Consider the following 22,512-nt stretch of genomic DNA (forward strand, 5'->3'; position numbering starts at 1 on the left):
AATTTATATAAACAGAAATCTGGATAACAGGTATGGGAATGGATATTAAAGATATGGGATAATGGTGGAAGGAACACAGAGTGCCATCAGGCTGAATTCATTGACTTGGGCTCATTAAGTAGGGACTCTGCATTTAATGTTGCAGCCCAGGGAGTTAAAAGGGATTCTAATAGTTTATTTGCTTGGTTAGCTGAAATATGGATTAAAACATGGCCCACCGTGGCAAGCTGAAAATGCCTGATCTCCCTCAGTTTAATGTAGAGGAAGAGATCCAAAGGGTTAGGGAGATTGGGATGATGGAGTGGATTAGTTACTTCAGACCTACTCATCCCAGCTGGGAAGTCCAGAAGATACACCCTTGACCAATGCCTTGTAAAATATATTTGTGAGGGCGGCACCTGCATCTTTGAAGGGCCCTGTAATTGCTCTTCTCTGTATGTCAGATCTAACAGTGGGAACCACAGTCACTCAACTACAAAATTTAAATACAATGGGAATAATTGGATCCTGAGGTGACAGGGGCCAAGTGGCAGCACTCAACCATCAAAGGCAAGGTGGGGCGTAGCTACCATAGTGGACAGCAGAGACAAAGCAGCAATCAGAATAGTCTGACTCATGTAGAGCTCTGGCACTGGCTTATTAATCACAGTGTTCCTAGAACTGAAATTTATAGAAAGCCTACTGCATTCCTACTTAATTTACAGAAGCAGAAAACTTCTAGGTCAAATGGACAAAAGACTAATTTGAATTATAAAAACAGAGAATCATGGCCCATCAATCAACTTCTGGAATTACAGACCCAGAACTTCTTGATTGAAGGGGAGGTTGGGTCCCCTTGAGGAAGGACCCCACTATACTACTGAAAATGTATGCTGTTAATCTTTCTCTTATCCTTCCCCAAAGAGACCTCCAGCCTTTTATCAGAGTAACTGTGCATTGGGGTAACTGTGCACTGGGGAAAGGGATATGATCAGGTATTTCAGGGACCACTGGTCATTGGCTCTGAGCTGACGTTGATTCCAGGGGACCCAAAACGTCATTGTGATCCTCAAGTTAAAGTAAGGACTTACGGAGGTCAGATAATTAATGGAGTTTTAGGTCAGGTCTGACTTACAGTGGGTCCAGTGGGTCCCCAGACTAATCCTGTAGTCATTTCCCCAGTGCCAGAATGCATAATTAGCACAGAAATACTTAGCAGCTGGCAGAACCCCCCCACATTGGCTCCCTGACTGGTAGGGTGAGGGCTACTATGGTGGGAAAGGCCAAATGGAAGCCATTAGAGCTGCCTCTACCTAGAAAAATAGTAAATCAAAAACAATATTGCATCCATGGAGGGTCTGCAGAGATTAGTGCCACCATCAAGGACTTGAAAGACACAGGGGTGGTGATTCCCACCACATCCCTCTTCAACTCTCCCATTTGGCCTGTGCAGAAGACAGATGGATCTTGGAGAATGACAGTGGATTACTATAAGCTTAACCAAGTGGTGACTTCAATTGCAGCTTCTGTACCAGATATGGTTTCATAGCTTGAGTAAATTAACATATCTTCTGGTACCTGGTATGCAGCCATTGACTTGGCAAATGCCTTTTCCTCCATTCCTGTCCATAAGGCCCACCAGAAGCAATTTGCCTTCAGCTGGCAAGGCCATTAATATACTTTAACTGTCCTACCTCAGGGGTATATAAACTCTCCGGCTTTGTGTCATAATCTTATGTGGAGAGACCTTGATCACTTTTTGCTTCTACAAGACATCACACTGGTCCATTACATTGATGACATTAAGCTGATTGGATCCAGTGAGGAAGAAGCAGCAAACACACTGGACTTATTGGTGAGACATTTGCATGCCAGGGGATGGGAAATAAATCTGACTAAAAATCAGGGACCTTCTACCTCAGTAAAATTTCTAGGAGTCCGGTGGTGTGGAGCCTGTCAAGATATTCCTTCTAAGGTGAAAGATTAGCTGCTGCATTTAGCCCCTTTTACAACCAAGAAAGAGGCACAACATGTAGTGGGACTATTTGGATTTTGGAGGCAACACGTTCCTCATTTGGATGTGTTACTCCGGCCCATTTATCAAGTGACATGAAAGGCTGCCAGTTCTGAGTGGGGTCCAGAATAGGAGAAGGCTCTGCAATAGGTCCAGGCTGCTGTCCAAGCTGCTCTGTCACCTGGGCCCCAGGACCCAGCAGATCCAATGGTGCTTGAGGTGTCAGTCACAGATAGGGATGCTGTTTGGAGCCTTTGGCAGGTGAACCACAGTGCAGGCCTCTAGGATATTGGAGCAAGGCCCTGCCATCTTCTGCAGATAACTGCTCTCCTTTTGAGAGACAGCTCTTGGCCTGTTACAGAGCTTTGATGGAAACTGAACACTTGACTATGGGTCATAAAGTCACCATGGCACCTGAACTGCCTATCATGAACTGGGTGATTTCTGACCCCTCTAACCATAAAGTGGGTCATGCACAGCAGCATTCCATCATCAAATGGAAGTGGTACATACGTGATTGGGCTCAAGCAGGTCCTGATCGCACAAATAAGTTACATGAGGAAGTGGCTCAAATGCTCATGGTCTCCACTCCTGCCACCCTGTCTTCTCTTCCCCAGTCTACACCAATGGCCTCATGGAGAGCTCCCCATGATCAGTTGACAGAAGAAGAGAAGACTCAGGCCCGGTTCACAGATGATTCTGCACAATATGCAGGCACCACCCAAAAGTGGACAGCTGCAGCACCACAGCCCCTTTCTAGGACATCCCTGAAGGACAGCAGTGAAGGGAAATCTTCCCAGTGGGCACTTCAAGTAGTGCATCTGGTTGTACACATTACATGCAAGGAGAAATGGCCAGATGTGCAATTATATACTGATTCATGGGCTGCAGCCAAAGGTTTGGCTGGATGGTCAGGGACTTGGAAGAAGCAGGATTGTAAAACTGGTGACAAAGAAATCTGGGGAATAGGTATGTGGGTGGGCCTCTCTGAATGGTCAAAAACTGTGAAGATATTTGTATCCCATGTGAGTGTTCACCAGCTGGTGACCTCAGCAGTGGAGTGGATAGGATGACCTATTCTGTGGACACCACTCAGCCTCTTTCCCCAGCCACCCCTGTCATTGCTCAATGGGCCCATGAACAAAGTGGCCATGGTGGCAGGGATGGAGGTTACACATGGGCTTAGCAACATGGACTTCCACTCACCAAGGCTGACCTGGCTACAGCCACTGCTGAGTTCCCAATTTGCCAGCAGCAGAGACCAACACTGAGCCCTAAATATGGCACCATTCCTGGGGGTGATCAACCAGCTACATGACGGCAGGTTGAATTTTGGACCTCTTCCATCATGGAAAGGGCAGAGGTTTGTCCTCACTGGAATAGACACTTACTCAGGATATGGGTTTTCCTATCTTGCATGTAATGCTTCTGCCAAGACTACTGTATTAGTCCATTTTCATACTGCTGATAAAGACATACCTGAGACTGGGAAGAAAAAGAGGTTTAATTAGACTTACAGTTCCACATGGTTGGGGAGGCCTCAGAATCATGGAGGGTGGCACTTCTTACATGGCAGTTGCAAGAGAGAAAGAGGAAGAAACAAAAGCAGAAGACCCTGATAAACCCATCAGATCTGATGAGACTTATTCACTATCACGAGAATAGCACGGGGAAGAACAGCCCCCATGATTCAATTACCCACCCTGGGTACCTCCCACAACACATGGGAATTCTGGGAGACACAATTCAAGTTGAGATTTGCGGGGAGACACGGCCAAACCATTTCATTCCACCCCTGACCCCTCCAAACCTCATGTCCTCACATTTCAAAATCAATCATGCCTTCCCAACAGTCCTCCAAAGTCTTAACTCATTTCAGCATTAGCCCAAAAGTCCACAGTCCAAAGTCTCATCTGAGACAAGGCAAGTCCCTTCCACCTACGAGCCTGTAAAAATCAAAAGTACGCTAGTTACTTCCAAGATACAATGGGGTATAGGTATTAGGTAAATACAGCCATTCCACATAGGAGAAATTGGCCAAAACAAAGGGGTTGCAGGGCCCATGCAAATCTGAAATCAAGCACGGCAGTAAAATTTTAAAGCTCCAAAATGATCTCCTTTGACTCTGGGTCATGCTGATGCAAGAGGTTGGTTCCCATGGTCTTAGGCAGCTGCACCCCTGTGGCTTCGCAGGGTGCAGCCTCCCTCCTAGCTGCTTTCATGGAGTGGCATTGAGTGTCTGCAGCTTTTCCAGGCACACAGTGCAAGCTGTCAGTAGATCTACTATTCTGGGTTCTGGAGGACGGTGGCCCTCTTCTCATAGCTCCACTAGGCAGCGCCCCAGTAGGGACTCTGTGTGGGAGCTTCAACCCCACATTTCCCCTCCACACTGCCCTAGCAGAGGTTCTCCATGAAGGCCCCACTCCTGCAGCAAACTTCTGCCTGCACCTCCAGGCATTTCCATACATCTTCTGAAATCTAGGCAGAGGTTCCCAAACCTCAATTCTTGACTTCTGTGTACCCGCAGGCTCAACACCACATGGAAGCTGCCAAGACTTGGGGCTTCCATCCTCTGAAGCCACAGCCTGAGCTGTATGTTGGCCCCTTTCAGCCACAGCTGGAGTGGCTGGAACATAGGGCACCAAGTCCCTAGGCTGCACACAGCACAGCGACCCTGGGCCCAGCCCATGAAACCACTTTTTCCTCCTGAGCCTCTGGGTCTGTGATGGGAGAGGCTGCCGTGAAGGTCCCTGACATGGCCTGGAGATATTTTCCCCACGGTCTTGGGGATTAACATTAGGCTCCTTGCTACTTATGCAAATTTCTGTAGCCAGTTTGAATTTCTCCCCAGAAAAATGGGTTTTTCTTTTCTATCATATAGTCAGGCTGCAAATTTTCCAAACTTTTATGTTCTGCTTCCCTTATAAAACTGAATGATTTTAACAGCACCCAAGTCACCTCTTGAATGCTTTGCTGCTTAGAAATTTCTTCTGCCAGATACCCTAAATCATCTTTGTCAAGTTCATAGTTCTACAAATATCTAGGGCAGGGACAAAATGCCACCAGTCTGTTTGCCAAAACCTAACAAGAGTCACCTTCACACCAGTTCCCAATAAGTTCCTCACCTCCATCTGAGACCACTGCAGCCTGGACCTTATTGTCCATATTGTTACCAGCATTTTGAGCAAAGCCATTCAACAAGTCTCTAGGAAGTTCCAAACTTTCCCACATTTTCCTGTCTTCTTCTGAACCCTCCAAACTGTTCCAACCTCTGCCTATTACCCAGTTCCAATGTTGCGTCCACATTTTTCAGGTATCTCTTCAGCAACGTCCCACTCTATCGGTACCAATTTACTGTAATAAGCATTACATGGGGAGCTCCCCACAAGGCCATTGGTGTAGACTGGGGAAGTAATGCTGCTGATAAAGACATACCCGAGACTGGGAAGAAAAAGGACTTGCAGTTCCACATGGCTGGGAGGCCTCAGAATCATGGTGGGAGGTGAAAGGCTCTTCTTACACAGTGACAGCAAGAGAGAATGAGGAAGAAGCACAAGTGGAAAACCCTGATAAACCCATCAGACCTCGTGAGACTTATTCACTATCACAAGAATAGCATGGGAAAGAACAGCCCCCATGATTGAATTACCTCCCCCTGGGTACCTCCCACAACACATGGGAATTCTGGGAGATACAATTCAAGTCGAGATTTGGCAGGCGGACACAGTCAAACCATATCAACTACCATCCGAGGACTCACAGAATGTCTTATCCACCATCATGGTATTCCACACAGCATTGCCTCTGACCAAGGCACTCACTTTACAGCTAAAGAAGTGTGGCAGTGGACTCACGCTCATGGAATTCACTGGTCTTACCATGTTCCCCATCATCCTGAAGCAGTTGGATTGACAGAACGGTGGAATGGCCTTTTGAAGTCACAATTACAACACTAACTAGGTGACAATACTTTGCTGGGCTGGGGCAAAGTTCCCCAGAAGGCCAAGTATGCTCTGAATCAGCATCCAATAAACGGTACTGTTTCTCCCCATAGCCAGGATTCACAGGTCCAGGAATCAAGGCACTGAAGTGGAAGTGGCACCACTCACCATCACCCCTAGTGATCCACTAGCAAAATTTCTGCTTCCTGTTCCCACAGCATTACGTTCCGCTGGCCTAGACATCTTAGTTTCAGAGGGAGGAATGTTGTCACCAGGAAACACAACAACAATTCTGTTAAACTAGAAGTTAAGATTGCCACCTGGCCACTTTGGGCTCCTCCTACCTTTAAGGCAACAGGCTAAGGAGGGAATTACAGTGTTGGCTGGGGTGACTGACCCAGACTATCAGGATGAAATCAGTCTACTACTCCACAACAGATGTAAGGAAGAGTACGCATGGAACACAGGAGATCCATTAGGGCGTTTCTTAGTATTACCATGCCCTGTGATTAAGGTCAATGGGGAACTACAACAGCCCAATCCAGGCAGGACTGCAAATGGCCCAGACCCTTCCGGAATGGTTTGGGTCACTCCACCAGGAAAAAAACCATGACCTGCTGAGGTGCTTGCTGAAGGCAAAGGGAATACAGAATGTTTAGTAGAAGGTACTGATCAATATCAGCTATGACCACACGACCAGCTGCAGAAACGAGGACTGTAATTGTCATGAGTATTTCCTCCTCCTTTTGCTAACAACATGTTTGTGCATGTATACACGTGCACTAAGAAATAACTTCATTTTATATCCTTTTTTCCTTTATCAAGTGACATAAGATTTATTGACCTCATATCAGCATTTGGGTAGTGTTAATTTCATGTAATAGTATTTAGATTGGGGATTGGCGCATTGCCAGTTGTTTGAAGGGTAGTTGTATTATGTTAGGCGTAATTATGACCTTATTATTGCCTTTATTTGAAGATTATGTATGATCTCAGGAGATGCGTATGGGTTCAAGTTGACAATGGGCGGACTTGTGATGGTTAATACTGAGTGTCAACTTGATTGGATTGAAAGATGCAAAGTATTGATCCTGGGTGTGTCTGTGAGGGTGTTGCCAAAGGAGATTCACATTTGAGTCAGGGGGCTAATGCTTAATAAATATATAAATTTTATATATATAATATATAATATATAATGTATTTTTATATACAATATATATTTTATATAATATATAATGTATATTTTATATATATTTTATATATAATATATATTTTATATAATATATAATGTATATTTGTATATAATATATATTTTATATAATATATAATGTATATTTGTATGTAATATATATTTTATATATATATATAAATTTCTCTGTTTTTTAGGCTAATTCCCTCACCCACTTAGCCTCACCTCATCAGCACCGTGTTCCAGATAAATAACATAACATGGAAGATCTGATTTTAAAAAGTGCATTGTTATTTGGTATCTTGTAGCAAGATGAATATATCAAAGCAAAAGCAAGCAAACATAATTGCCCTGTTGAGAGGTTAAGCACGATTCTAAAAAGACTATCATGGCATAACACCCATTCAGATTCCTTCTCCAGCACTGTGCCCTGGGTACCCAGGCACACTCTCAAGCCCCACAACACGCTCTCAAATACTAGCTAGCTAACATCATCATCGTTGTCATTCCTGAGCCTGATCACCTCCTCTATTCAGTAGACAGGACTCCAAATGACTTTGAACTCTTTTCAACCTAAAGCTGCCTCAAAAGCCAGATTTGCCATCCCAAAGCGCATTCTGAAGGTAGCTCTCCCAAAGCTGTCAGAAGCCGCTTGGAGATGACAGCACCTTGGGAACAAGAGTTCAACATGCAAGAATGACTCCTGTGCAAAAGTGTTTGTGTGTGACGTTTTGGCACATTTCTCCAAAAAGCAGTCTCAGGGGGTTATGGGCACAGCTCACATTGTACCTGGGCCATCACAGACGTCTTCCACAAATCCATCAGGATCTGGACTGCCTGCCTTACACTGGGTCCCAAATGGTCCAAGACAATTACCGTAATATTTAAGAAACAAACCACAGGGCAGAGATTCAGCCAGATATGGTGAGAAGAATGCTAAACTTAGAAGAGGCTCACTCAGACTTAGCCATCACGTGCTGTGTGGGCTTAGGCCAGTTATGCACCCTCTCTGGCGGTTCATCTCTTCTTACATATATGAGGGGGTTGGACTAAAGGACCTCTAAGATGCTTTTCTTGGGTGATTAAAAACTATTCGAAATGTTGAAAAACAGAGGAGCCGCAGAATTATCCGGATAAAGTGGCAGGTGTGGCGGTACGGGGAAAAGAGAAAGCCCGGAGACCTGGGATGAAGGCCTGGGAGAAGTTACAACAGCCTGGGAGCAGCCCCACTGAGAAATGGGACCCCCACTGCTCCTGGGGCCAAGGCAGGCTTCTCAGCCTAAGCTAAGCAGCCTCTCCGTGGGGGGCATTTGTTTGCTTTGTTCTTTGCTGCCCACCAAGGCTGCTGTTGAAAGCACAGAGCGGGAGCCGCCTCAGCGCCCGTCAGCACCCTGCCCGGGGGCTCGGGTCCTTACCCATCGTGTTGTTGGCTCGGGAGCAGGCTGTGCGCTTCAGGATCTCGTGCACCTAAGAGGGGACGACAGCAGAGCTGTGAGCGCCTCGTTCCCCCCGCCCTCCACCGTGCGTCACCCTCACCACTGCCTTGCAGGGGCGGCAGACGCCCGGGCCCATGTGCAGCGAGGGCTAAGCCAAGCATGTGCCTGGCTCATGGCCCGCACATCAACCCCACTCAGACTTGAGGACTTTGAGGACACAAGGGATGTAACCCCCCGCGCACACATCCCCCGCCCCTTCGCCCCACCCTGAGAAAAACAAATGCATAAAAGGCTAGAAATGGACTGCAGTTACAGGAGGTAAGGAAAACAGAGGGGCCCACCCCGGACCACATAGCCTCGGGAGGGCTGGGAGGAAGCCCTGGGTCTGTGGGGTAGGGGACCGTGTCTGCCGCCCACGTCGGGGAACCTCAGGAAAGGCGGGGCTCTGTCTGGTGGGTCCCGGGGAGGGGCAGGCCCCCTCCCCCAGCCTGGAGCCCGGCTGACGGGGAGAACCAGTGTGGTAGCAGAAAGCTCCGGAGGTAGGTGCGGAGGGTCCCGAGCAAACGTCAGGAGGGTCAGCTTGCGTCTGTAATGGGGCCATCTAGCGGAGCTGCTGGGGAGGCCAGCCAGGCCGTGCTCAGGAAAGTACTCTGAAACCGCAAAGGAGCTACCTCTATGTTGGTCACTGATGTCTTTATTTCGTGGTTTTTTCCTGGGTCCTCATCTTGCCTCCCTGATCAGAGCATATCATACGCTTCCTTGAAGATTCATGTCTTAGAGCACAGTCCTAGGCACACAGCAGCTGCCGACTCAGTGGCTTTGCCTGCCTGAAGCCTGACATGCCCAAAACGGGCCTACAGAATCCCCTGGCCTATGCGGCCTGCAGCGGATTCTGTTTCTTACATGGGAGGAAAGGGGTGCTTCCCACAAAAGAATCAGGGAGGGACAAGCCTATGCCAGTCTATAAAGAGATGCCCAGCAATGAAGTCTGCCTTGCAACAAAAAGCTGAGGTGCTCAGACACCCACAAAGAAGCAGGTATAGGGGAGACATCCACAGATGTGGGTGAGGTCCTCCAGCCAAAGTCCAGGGCAGAATAGATCCCAGGACAAAACTCAAGGCTCTTTTCCCCTGTTCTCAGTGTGGAGTAGACTGAGGAAAGGAAGATGCTTCCAGAAGGAGAGATGAATGCTAGAAGATGTGTTATTCCATCATTACTTACATTCCCATATTCCAGCCACAGTCTAAAGGGAGTGTTAAGTAAATAACTATGGGGTCCAAGAGTGTTTATTTCTGCTCCTAATATAGTGCAGTAATTCAACAACAATAATACTTAGGAGCAGCATTTATATGGCATTGAATTATTTTACGAGCACTTTGCAATTATCGAGTAATCTCCACAACACCTTATAACTCCCCCACAGTCGTGGGACCCAAGCCACAGTGAGATTTAATTGGCTAGTAATATTATCAACCAAGAAAATGGGACGTTCATGCCTTTTTCCATTGGAAGAAAAAAGAAATCACATGCCCATTTTAACTCTGCCTAAGACACCAGGCTAAGGGAGCTGAGATTTCCTTGCCCATCCTGCAAGTAAGAGTTAATGCCATGTTTGCAGTGTGCCTGGGAGATCTCCTAGCCTCCTCTAATCACCTGTCTCTTCTTATTCCTATATTTTCTTACCACCCTTCTAGGTATCTAACCCTTATTCCTCCTGTGGAAACTTCAGTTCTTTGGTAAGGATCAATGGGAACGCACTTTATACTTCCCATGCAGGCATGTGTAAGTTTCTGGCATTCCTTGGGCCCCTCTTTCTGTCTTGTGCCCATAGGCTACGTGACCTCTAGGGTGATAGAGAATAAACTGATCGGTGAATGAAGATGTTCTACAGCTCATGCAGGGGCCACAGAAACACAGGCCACATGCAGATTTTTATTAGAATCAATCATCCTACAAAATTCAAACACTTGACATAAAGGCAAAATGACTATGGTAGAAGAGCTATGGTCACGAGCGTTGGCTTTCTAGTGAATGGGCTGGTGATATTATTCTTGGGCAAATGGATTAACTAGCATTCCATGTTATATAAATGCACATGACTCTGTCATGGGAGTTGAAAGAAGAGAAAATGCATAAACACACACAGTGGTCCAACAATCAGAAGGACTAGTTCTAGTCCTTGTTCTGACACTAACGACCCATATAATTTTTTTTCAATGCATTGCTTCTCAGAGCCTCGGTTTCCTCTATGTAAATCAAGGGGTTCACCTAACTAATCCCTGCAGCAGCTATGACCTTCCCTGGTTTATTTTCCTAAGAACTTTAATGGAGAACACATACAGAGAAGACGTTCCCCTTAAACCACAAGTGAGGGCAGTTATTTGCTGTTTCTCCTGGGGAATGGGGAAGCTCTTGCATACTTTTCTCAGTTGCTAGGCAACTCCAGGCAAATAACTGTGTGAGGTGGCAGGGAGGGTAAGAGAATGCCCTGCCAACTAGGGACTCAGCTCTTTCCCCATCCTCTTTCCTAACACAGTACATCCATTTACTTACAATGCGGCTGCGGGTGGCATTATCAAAGAAGGTGTCCTTTTCCTGGATGTTGTACCTGGAGACACCAAGAGAGCAGATAGCAAATTCACTTCTTGCCCTGAGACCACTGCCACCCTAGGCCCACAGCAAATCTCTAGAAAGCAATATAGCAAGACTTATGAGGTGCACACACACACACAATGTTTATGCCCATCTTGACTCAGTAATTCTAAAAACTCATCCTAGAAATTTCTCTTAGGGAAGAAATTCAACACACAGAAAGAAAAATAACATAAATAAAAAATGCCTTGAAAAGGTACTTATAATAAAGATTATAGCAATAAGATGCAATGCCAAAATCTATAGGATAGGGTATCATGCACTCATTGAAATTTATAATTATGAAAACTTTGTATATAGAAAAAGATTACACCATGTTAGAAAAATGTATGATGATAAGGTTCCAAATGGAAAGTATGTAAAAAAGATACTGGTGCATGAACAAAAGCAGTAAAAAATACAAAACAAAAAGAGTATCATTTCAGGGTGTTGGATTATCACTCTGATTCTTCAAAATTTCATTTAATGTCACTGTCATCTCATCCATTAGAAAAATCTTAATTATGCAAGGGCTGTGTCTGTTTTTAACTTCATACACTGAGCTTTCACTCAGAAAATAGCACATGGGGCATGTTTGTAATGCTGAGGAAGCTGTGCTACAGGATGCAGTGATGAAGGAAGGAAATATGCTCCCAGCACCCCAGGAGCTCCAATCACTGAAATGTACATTTCTCCAAGTAACTGACACAGAGTAGAACATGGGAACATGCAGACCATTGCTATGAAAGTTCAGAGGGTGAAGGGCATGCTTCTGGTTGGGAAGAGCAGAATATCCTTCAAAAGGAAGGTGTTGATGAACCAGTCTTGAAGGACAACAGAAGTAAAACGAACGGAGGTGCCTAGGAGGTTACCATTCAGATGCCAGCACCAGCATAAATGAAGGCCCAGGAAAGGGGACGCAGGGAAGCACCACAGGACCCAGAAAGAGCACCAAGCCACCAGTCACCATGCAAGGCCCAGCTCAGCCACTTTGGGCGGTGTGACCCTGGACAGACCTAGACTTTGGTGTCTATAATAGAAGATAGTTAGATCTGGCCGGTCACCTCACAAGGGGGCATGAGTACTCAATGAGAGGGTAAATATATGCAAATGAAACAGCATAGGCATGTGTGTAGGATAACAGCGAATACAGCAAAGATGGATAGGAGATGGTCTCTCATGGACAACAGAGACACTGCTCCACAACTTCCACCTCCCAAAATGAGAAAGTCCTTCTTTCCGTCCTCTCTGCCCTTCCATGCCCCGGCCTTTCCCTTTCTTGCTCCATTTTCTCATCACCCTTGATGGTTGTTTATTTTCTCATTAGCTCCTAGAGCAAAGTTGATGCTTGGCGGCTGCATCTCCCACTTCCCAGCTGTGGCTCCCCCTTCCAAATGTTTCCCAAGTGGCTATCTCTGTGAAGAGCTTTTATTCACTCTTCCTAGGCAGGGTGCAGGGACAGGGGAAGACCCCTGAGAGTCAATGAATGTACAAGTAGGCAGCTGGAATCCAGAAACCCAGAGGCTTCATCCACCTTCTCTCTGGTTTATCATATCCTGTTGAAACCCTATTAGACTGGCAATTGGGAAGAAGATACACAGGTGTCTGACCACTTTCTCACAGAGTTCCACAGTTTATTGTTGGCTGCTCCCTGTTTTGCCCATCACCCTGCAAAATGGTCAAACGGCAGATTTCCTGCTGCACAAGCACCCTCAGCTGTTTGGGATCATCTCACACGGGGAGGGGGTTCACAAAGCAGGCACAGGAACAATGTCACCATGAGAACACGCTTCCTACTCTCTCTCCCAGGCACTGGGGCACCCACTTTGGGAGCCCCAGGGCTGAGTCATGGAACAGTGTTCAATTTTCCTTCCCATCCCTTCCCACATCCCTGCTCCAGCAGCTTCAATACTCACAGGTACATCTTCTCCCTGGAGAATGGGTAGGAGAGGTTTTTCATCTTGTTGTTGCTGTGTTCTGGAACTCGGGGCTGCAGGGGTGAGCTCAGCTTCTGCAGAGCTGCACTGAACTTCTTTGCAATGCTGCCTCCTGCTTTGATCTCGTACGTCTATGAAAGGAAGAGCCACAGGTCTGAAAAGGGGGCCAGTTCCAGCAGAGAGGAATTGCTTCACAAAAAAAAAAGCTGCCTGGACACAGATTCCTAGAGGTGAACATTGGAGAGAGGAAGAGACTGGGAGAAACAAGAAGAAGGGCCTTCCCCTTTTCCCCAATGCTTTCGCAAGGACCTGGACTCTCGACTCCTCTCAATCCTTTGGGCTCATGGAGGTGAGCAGTGCAGAGGAATTAAGTGAGGAGTCCAAACTTTCTGTATGACTCGATATCATCTTAGAGAAACTGCACACCTACTATGTGACCCTACTAGGTGCTTGACACAAATTAGCTCCAATGCTTACAGCAACGCTGCTAGGTAAGTAATACTATTTCCATATTATGATGAGACAATTAAGGCTCAGAGAGGTGAGGCAAATTAACAAAGGCCACATAGATAGGAACTGGGTGACAGAGCTTGGATTTAACTCGTGTCAACCTAATCCCAAGTCTATACTCTAAAACTGAGCCACGCTTCTATGTGATCGTGCAGCATCACATTCTTTGTGTTTTTCTTAGGAAATATCTGTGTTTAAATGAGTTTGCTTTCAAAGTATTAAACATGTAACGAGTACCTGCCTTGAGTAAGGCATAGATTTAATACCAAGGTAAATGTTAATATTTATAGTGCATACAGTTTTTTTTATAATGCATAGCATGCTTTGCATACATTATAGCTTTGGATCTTTATAATTTGCAAATGGAGTCATTGAGACACAGAGGTTGTATTTCTCACAGCAAAGCTGTGACAAATTGATGATGGCCACACATTTTTTACACAAATTCTTTTAGGAGGTAGCATCTCTGTTCCCACCTGCCTTGAATCTGCATTGGTTCTGTGGATGTTTAACCAGTGGAGGATGGCAGGCATGACACTATGCTAGTTCCATCCTTTAGAACAGGGGTCCCCAATCCCCAGGCCACAAACTGACTGGTACTGGTCCAAAGCCTGTTAGGAACTGGACCACACAACAGGAGGTGAGTGGTGGGTGAGCAAGCATTACTGCCTGAGCTCTGCCTCTTGTCAGATCAGACGTGGCATTAGATTCTCATGGGAGCATGAACCCTATTGTGAACTGCACATGTGAGGGATCCAGGTTGCGTGCTGTGTTCTTTATGAGAATCTAATGCCTGATGATCTGAAGTGGAACAGTTTCATCCTGAAACCATCCCTGCCACCACCCCCTCTACCCTTGGTCCATGGAAATATTGTCTTCCATAAAACCAGTTCCTGGTGCCAAAAAGGTCCGGGGACCACTGCTTTAGAAGATGTGCAGCCTCAGCTTTGGTCTGCCTTATCCCTTGAAGCCCTGATTCACACCATAAGAAGTCTACAAGATGTCCTGAGAGTATCCAGTGAGGGAAAGGCACTCAGCTGAGCCCAGTCTTCCAGTTGCCCTGCCAAGCAGCAGGCATACCACTAAAGCTTTCCTGAACCCTCCCGTCCAGCCCACCTCTAAGCTGGCTACCACCAAGTGACCCCAGTCGACACCACATGAAGCAGAATAATCACCCAGCCCAGCTCTGCCCAAGTTTCTGACCAAAAAATCATGAGATAAAATAAAATGGCTGTTGTTTTAAGCTACTAAGTGTGGGCTAATCTGTCAGGCTGCAACAGACATCCAGAACAAGAGGCAACATCCAGACCCTCTGACTCGAAATCCTATTTCCTTCTCTACCATGATAGCTTCACATTACTTCAATGTAGAGGGGCAGTAAAACTGGTATGAAATACTTGTCTTCATACTTGGGTACCTGAAACACTCACTAAGATAGAATGAGAAGATGCCACAAAAGATACATAAAGTACTTTGAGGGTTCAAAGAAAGGAGGCAGCACATTCAGTTGAGGAATTAGAAAAATGTTTCTTTGAGGTAGTAGCATTTCAGTTGGATTTAGCAGAAGGGTAATCTTCTTCCGTTACTATTTTGTTCTTTAATAAAACAATGACAAGTAAGGACAGGGCAAGAGCCTCCCCAGTCTAACAACTGAAACATAATCACAGTTTATTTCGTTCTTCTAAACCTTTTTCTATGCATTTTGATTTCACTTCAATTACAAAATTAACACAGTTCAGGTAAATGAACAAGCTTAAACCATTAAAGTATATTAACCAAATGTTAGGAGTTTCCTTTGACTTCCAACCCAATTCCCACCCTCTTCTCCAAAGGGAACCTCGCTTAATGGTTGGGAATATATTTAACTCCTATATTTTCGTATAGATAGAACTAGGTTCCTTCCTAAGCAACTGTGACCCTACTTCACATATTCCTCTATAATTCGCTGTTTTTATTTAGCATTATATCATAGATATCTTTCCAGGACAGTTTGCATACAGCTATTGTAATGGATGCATAGTATTACACAGTAGACATGAACAGTAATTTGTTTAGCCATTTCCCTAGTGACAGGCATTTACTTCATTTCCTATGTATGTTTTATATCTTGTTTTGTTCATATTTCTGTTAACATTAACTTATAAATACTTTTGATTAATAAGGCTTGAACAGATACAGGCAAAGACATTCTAGGCAAACAAAAAAGTGGAAATGTTCAAGCTGGGTTTAAGGAGGGTTACATGAGCTGGTTTGCTTGGACAAAGGGGTTCTGATGGGCAATAGTGACAATCTTCATGGGCAACAATATTGCGTTGCCTTGTGCAGCAGATTTCCATGCAAACTCAGTTGAGGCAAACTGAGAAGAGTGCATGGAGATCTGCCACACAAGGCAGTAGAAGAGAGTGAAGAGTGTGAACAGCCACAAAACTAGAGCTGTGAATTAAGAAGATAATCAAGTGAGTTGTGTAAGAAGACGAAGAGCAAGCCTGCCTTCTGAAACAAGGAGATTGTTGATTCTAGTAGCATATACCATTTACTAAGTATCTCCCGTGGGCCTGGCTTTCAAGGTACTTTAGTGCTACTCTTAAAATATGTCACAAAGCCGAGAGAGTTAAGTATCTTAGCCAAGATCACACAGATAGTATAGACAAGCTAATAACCAACGGGGTTTAAAGCCCCTCGCAAAGTCCATGTTCTTGACTGCTTTACTCTACTGCTTAATTTGCTAAAATGTGAGTTATCATGGGGAAAAACAGTGTACAACTTACAATATTGCCTCTATTGTTGTAAAGGTCTTGACCTTTCTACCAAATGTCTCCTTCACACACATCTGTCACTGCTATGCACAGAACTCACCTCTCAGGTGTCTCTGGTCTGGAGGGATGCAGACAGAAATAAGACCACCTCACACTGTCACAGAACACCTCTTATAGGCCATTCAGTGCAGGTTCTGACCAGACACCTGACCTGCACTGAGACTATGCAGTTCACCATACCATACCCATATGTCTTTAAATGGCATGTGTGCGGAAATTAGTTTCAGAGTAGGAGGGAAGCTGATGGACTCTGTCTTCCAGATGCCTTTGAATGGCAGATTTGGACCAACCAGGACTATTCCTTCTCTGTCCACTCCTCTCCATCTCCACCTCTGCTACCCTAACCTAAGCATCTTTTAGTAGTTTACAACAATAACTGGTCTATAACCAGTTTCTCCACATTTTCTCTTGCTAAGGGTTGCCAGATTTAACAAATAAAAATACAAGATGTCAAGTTAAATGTGAATTTCAGATAAACAATGAATAATCTTTGGCATAATTGGGTTCCATGCAATATTTGCAACCTATTTAAAACTTTTTAAAAACACAGTTAAAACAATAAATGTTTAATGTAATTATGCCCCATGTGGTATTTGGGACATACATATACTAAAAAAGTATGCATTGTTTGTCTGAAATTGAAATTTAACTAGGCATCCTGTGTTCTATCTGACAAGTCTACTCTTGCCCACCTCCAATTTGGTCTCTACATAGGAGACCAAGTGAGGTTTCTGAAGCAAAAATCTAATCTTCTTGCCTCCTCATTAAAAAGCCTTCAACAGTGACCCATTGCTCTTAGGAAAAAGACCAAAACTCGTAACACATCCCATGGAACCTGTAGAAGTCTCCATATTTACCTTTCCGTGTAGTTCCTACTGACTGCACCCAGACACTGGCTGAGCTGGGCACATCTCCTCCCCAGCCCCGAAGGTCCCCACCTCCCCACCCCCCACCCACTGGTTCACTAAGCTCTGTTCACACTGAGGTTATTATTTGTTGGCTTCCAAACAATGGCAAGTCCCACCTTCACTGTATTTCATGAGCCCTAATTCCTTTTTTTCATAACACTCATCACAGTTGTAACTTTATACTTATTTGAGTGACTGTTTGATGAAATGTCCAGCCATCTCTACCAAACCATAACTCCATGAGGACAGGATACTGTCCAAAATGTTCTCTATTATTTTATGAATGAATGAATGAATGAATGAATGAATGAATGAATGAATGAATGAGAAATCTCTGGAGAAACAGCATTGATGACAGCAGTTGCCGTCACTGGAGGAGCCCAGACTGGGATCCAAACAGTCATAAGACAACTCGTCTGGTCTTGGTAGAAATAAACCAGGCTAGAGGTGAGCCAAAAGCCTAAGACCTCTGATAGGCCAAAAGGCTCCCCCTCCTGCCCCTACCAAGTGCAAAAGCACCCAGGAGTGTAGCACCCACAGGGGCCAGGAATGCCTGCATTTAGTTGATGCAGATTTCTAACCCATCGATTGTTTCAGGGTCTGGCTCTAGCAGACGTTCAGCTGAGAACCTCCAGGCAGTTCCTGAGCCTCACCTTGGCAATGGATCTGGTAGGGCTCACCTGGAGAAATGGGCTAAAGGGAGTGGAGTTCTGCGCTGTTTTTACTGGAATCCGGAGTGGGAATGGGGTCAGGTTCAACTGTTTCTCGATGGAGGATGCTCCGTATCACTGAAAGGAATATTGGTGGCTGCCTTCAAGAGTGTGGAAGGCCAGAGTCCCACCAGAAACCTCATGGTAACATCAACTGCATAGCCCTGAACAAGACCCTACACAAATGTCCCTGAAACACCACAGCAGACTTGAGTTGGAAGAAATTTCCAGACTTCAGGGACTCAGTAGGGGGACGGAGCAGGTGCATATCCACAATAAAACACACGTCTCCCCAGTAGTACCACACCATACACACTGGGCTTGCGGTGAGGGACCTGCTTCCTGCCTCCGAGCTGTTGTGCATGTTACCGGTTCCTGAGACTTTCTCCCTCCTCTCCCACCTGGATGACTCCTGCCTCTCCTTCACATAAGGCTCATGTGCCAACCCTCCCAGGAGCCCTTCCTTGCCCTCTCACTTCCTGCTATGCTTCCTTGGTACCCTGTGGATAAATACCCGCCTCATAAAATATATTGTGGGTTGCTTTTCTTGACTTATGCATCTGTCTCAAATTCTCAGTTGATTTGTCTGTCTCCCCAAGAAACCATGGACTTATGGAAAGCAGGGACCCCTCCCGTGTGCTGGCACACAGTGGGGACAGGAGGATGCCACCTTGCTGACGCCAATGAGATGTACAGCTTTGGACAAGTCATTCCCTTCTCCCAGCTTCTTCATCTCCAAAGGGAAAACAAGGGAACCTCTACTTCCTACTATGATGGAGTAACAGGGACCCATTTACTCTCCTACCTGAAACAACCAAAACACCCAAACAAAATACATGAAATAATGATTTTCAAGATACTGGACATCAGACAATGAAAGGCAGCGATCCCGGAGAGATGGGAGACAGACAAGGGGAGCCCTGTGAGTCCCGCTCACTGCCTTGGGAGAGGAGAGGAGACAGGTGGAGGCCAGGAAACTCCCTGAGTTGAGAAGACTGAAAGACTGAGCTCTAAGTCTGGGGAGACCAAGGCAACTAGAGTTCACAGGACAGAGCACCCCAGAGGGCTGCAGAAGGTCTCCTTTGAGTATTTCGTGCATGAGCGTGATAAAAGCACCCAAGACTGGAGAGGGAACCGTCTGAAACGAAACAGCACTTATGCCCACCAGCTGTACGGAAAAATCCCCTAATTCACAGGGCACTGGGCAGTGTGCTCAGATGACTCGGCAATGGAGGATAATCTGCCTTAGACTGAGCGCTACTCCAGACCAACCTAACAAGTCATAAAAGAGACAACAGGACCAAATACTTTAAAAAGTATTGTCCAAGGCTACCACCCCATGGCTTTGAACATTTAATGAAAAAGAAACATTCATTCGTGGCACAAGCATGTCTGGGTACCTCCTAGATGTCCAGTCCCGAGCTTGGTGGTTGATTGTGGTAAGCCCCAGAGAAACACAAGGATGATGATAACCCCTTCTGTGTTTGGAATGCTTTGCAGCGTACCCAGCACTTCCCTGAGCATCCTTCCATCCACGGTCCACACACTCTGTAAGGTGTGCCTGCCACGGAGGATCAGCATCTCTACTTTATAGATGAGAACACTGAGACTCCGAGGGGCTGGGAACGGCCACAGTCAGTGGTAAAATCATGCCAGGAACACAGGCTTCCTGCCTTCACCTTCTAGAGCCCTTTCCTCCAACCTAACATCCTTTGATCCTTGGCTGGACTCCATGGACTGCCCCTGAGAAGCAAGCAGGCTGTAGTGCCCCTTTCCGCCCCTGCCAAACCCAGCAGCCCAGGCTCTCCTCTTGCCTTCAGCAGGATTCAGGAAAGACCCCCCAACCTTCTTTATTGTTATTAATACAATCAGCAGTGGCATCATTATTACTGTTATTCTTGGACATCAGAGAATTATGAACAACCTCAGAAACGGCGAGACACATGCTAGCCAGCTGTTCCCCATTATGCCCTCCCTCAGTACATGATACGCCTTTCATGTGCTTAAAATCATAAATAATTTTTAAAGTATGTTGCTCTTATTTTTTATTCCAGGGCTCAAATGTGGTTCTCATAAAAGCTCACTTTGGCCTCACTGTCACAGTCTAAGGGGTTTACTGTCTTTTCTTACTTCTTTTTTCCTCCTCGTCTCCCTCAGCCTCTCCTCTCCAGAGGGGCACAGCAGTGTGGTCTGAGGGCTGATATGTCTCCTTTTTATATTAAAATCATGTGCTTTCCTGGGGTGCAAGGAATGAAGCTGCATATATTGGACAGTATACAAGGCACTGTTCCCATTTTACAGATAAAAATACTGAGGCACAGAAAGTTTTACTAAAATGCCCAAGGTGCACAAACATTGGGAGAGCCAATGATCCCAAAGATCAAGGAAAAGGTCTAACAGTATAAGATAGAAACAACATAATCATAATGACCCATGAGTCACTAGTATCTGCAGTGGCCTAAGAGTGTCTCTCCCAGCAATAGGCAGGAAAGGTCACCCAGGAGGAATGCAGACCAGACGTAAAAACAGAACATGTGCCGCAGCTGGGAGTACATGTGTCGACAGAAATTAATGCCCATCGGCTGCCTCTTTTTATTTATTGGTGCTTTCCTCTGCTCCTCCTCCAGTCGCTGGAACATCGAAGTTCCGTGGTTATTACTTACGGTATCTCGCTCATCTTGAGAGGTACAGCTGGGCTGAAGACAATCATCACACCTTTCTACTCACCCTAAAGGCTCAGACACACAGAGAAGCCAAACAGTGGGAAAGGGGTACAAGTCACTAGCTGGGCAAGGATGGAAGGTTCTGGAGCTGAAGAAGGGAGGAACAAGAGAAGCCAAAAATGCCGTGGAATTCACCCACTGCTCTCCCCGCCAGGTGATGCCTGCGAGAGGTGTGTGCGCACGCGCGCGCGCGCACACACACACACACACACACACACACACACACACGCTGCACCAGGACCTGAGGGGTTCCATACCGCTGAGATCTGTCCCTGCTCGCTTGCTGCACATTCACCCATACAAGTGAGCGTTAAGCCTTTCCCCGATCAAAAGGGAGACAGTGCCAGGAGCAGCCAAGGTCAGATACAACCTAGAGCCAAAGGGAGACTTTCTCTGTGCACACCAAGGACAGCGAGAACAGGGGCTGCCCATTCCCCTCGGCCCCACCCGTGTCCACAGGTAAATTTCCCCTCAGCAACAACACTGAATATAGACAAAGAGTGATGCATTTACACAGTGTACATTCTCTAGTGTCTAATTCTGTATTTGTTTATGGTTTTTGATTCTGTTGTCAGCAGGTCCTCTACACATGAGTGAATGTTTGCTGACTTATAAAAGTTGGGATTAAAACCAAACTTTTAAAATTACATGGCTGACAAGGCCTCTTAGGCGCCATGCCTCCTGCCTCCCTTGGCAGCCTCAGCCCCTGCCCCCCTCTCTGAGCTGCTCCCACCCTGGCTCCCCTCAGTTCCATATGCAGCCCAGGGTTTTCTTACCTTGGAGCCTGTGGGCATGTCCTTCCCACTTCTGGAAGGTTCTCACCTGCTCTTCCCACCCACAGACTCCTACCCAGTGCTCACATTTCAGATTAAATGGCACCTTCTCCTCCTCTCCCCCACTACCATCTAAATGAGTCTCCTCTGGTTGGCTCTCTCGTCATACCCTAGTCTTTTTCTTCTGTGGGTGCCTCCTAATTTATTTTACTTTTTATTTTTTTATTTTTTTGAGACAAGATCTCACTCTGTCACCCAGGCTGGAGTGCAGTGGTACGATTATAGCTCACTGCAGCCTCAACCTCCTGGGCTCAAGTGATTCTCCCACCTCAGCCTCCTGAGTTGCTGGGACCACAGGTGCATGCCACCATACCCAGCTAACTTTTTTTTAAATTTTAGTAGAGATGAGGTCTTGCTTTGTTGGTCAGGTTGGTCTTGAACTCCTGGCCTCAAGTGATCCTCCTGTCAAAGTGCTGGGATTACAGGTGCAAGCCACCATGCCCAGCCTTGCCTCCCAATTTATAACTAGCCATACAACATCTGCATCCTCCCCATACTGATGGGGCCAGGGAACAGTTATAAGCATCACTGAATCACCAGCCCTCAGCAAAGTATCTGGTGTATGGTAATACTCAATAAATATTCACTGGACGGTCGGATGGGTGGATGGAAAATGGAACTTTCCAAAGGATCCCTTCTACACAATCTGTTCCCATTAACTGAAGGAGGCCTTCAGCAAAGGACCCAGATCAGGGCAGCTATAATGGTACCTGTGCCACCATGACGCCCTGCCCTTTTCTGGCAGGCAGCCCTCAGGGAGCACAGGATTCCTGCCTACTGCCCTTGGATGGAGCCTCAGAATCCATCTCAGCATCACCCTCCAGCACGCCACCACGACCGGGTGAGATCTGGTATGCGTGACTCACTCTTCCGTTCACTGCCAGC

At 46.1% G+C, this 22,512-nt stretch overlaps 1 protein-coding gene across 1 annotated transcript in view; it reads right to left on the reverse strand.

Moving 5' to 3' along the window:
- ANO2 (anoctamin 2) overlaps positions 1-22,512 on the reverse strand; it is a 364,608-nt gene that overhangs the window by 257,426 nt on the left and 84,670 nt on the right. The window contains exons 6-8 of the mRNA XM_031936252.1: positions 13,107-13,258; positions 11,113-11,167; positions 8,539-8,590 (exon numbers count right to left, since the gene is read on the reverse strand). Coding sequence (XP_031792112.1) covers positions 8,539-8,590; positions 11,113-11,167; positions 13,107-13,258 — 259 coding nt within the window. The remainder of the gene's footprint in view (positions 1-8,538; positions 8,591-11,112; positions 11,168-13,106; positions 13,259-22,512) is intronic.

The sequence above is a fragment of the Piliocolobus tephrosceles genome, chromosome 10 (assembly GCF_002776525.5).
Source record: "Piliocolobus tephrosceles isolate RC106 chromosome 10, ASM277652v3, whole genome shotgun sequence".
In the NCBI taxonomy this organism is placed as follows: domain Eukaryota; kingdom Metazoa; phylum Chordata; class Mammalia; order Primates; family Cercopithecidae; genus Piliocolobus; species Piliocolobus tephrosceles.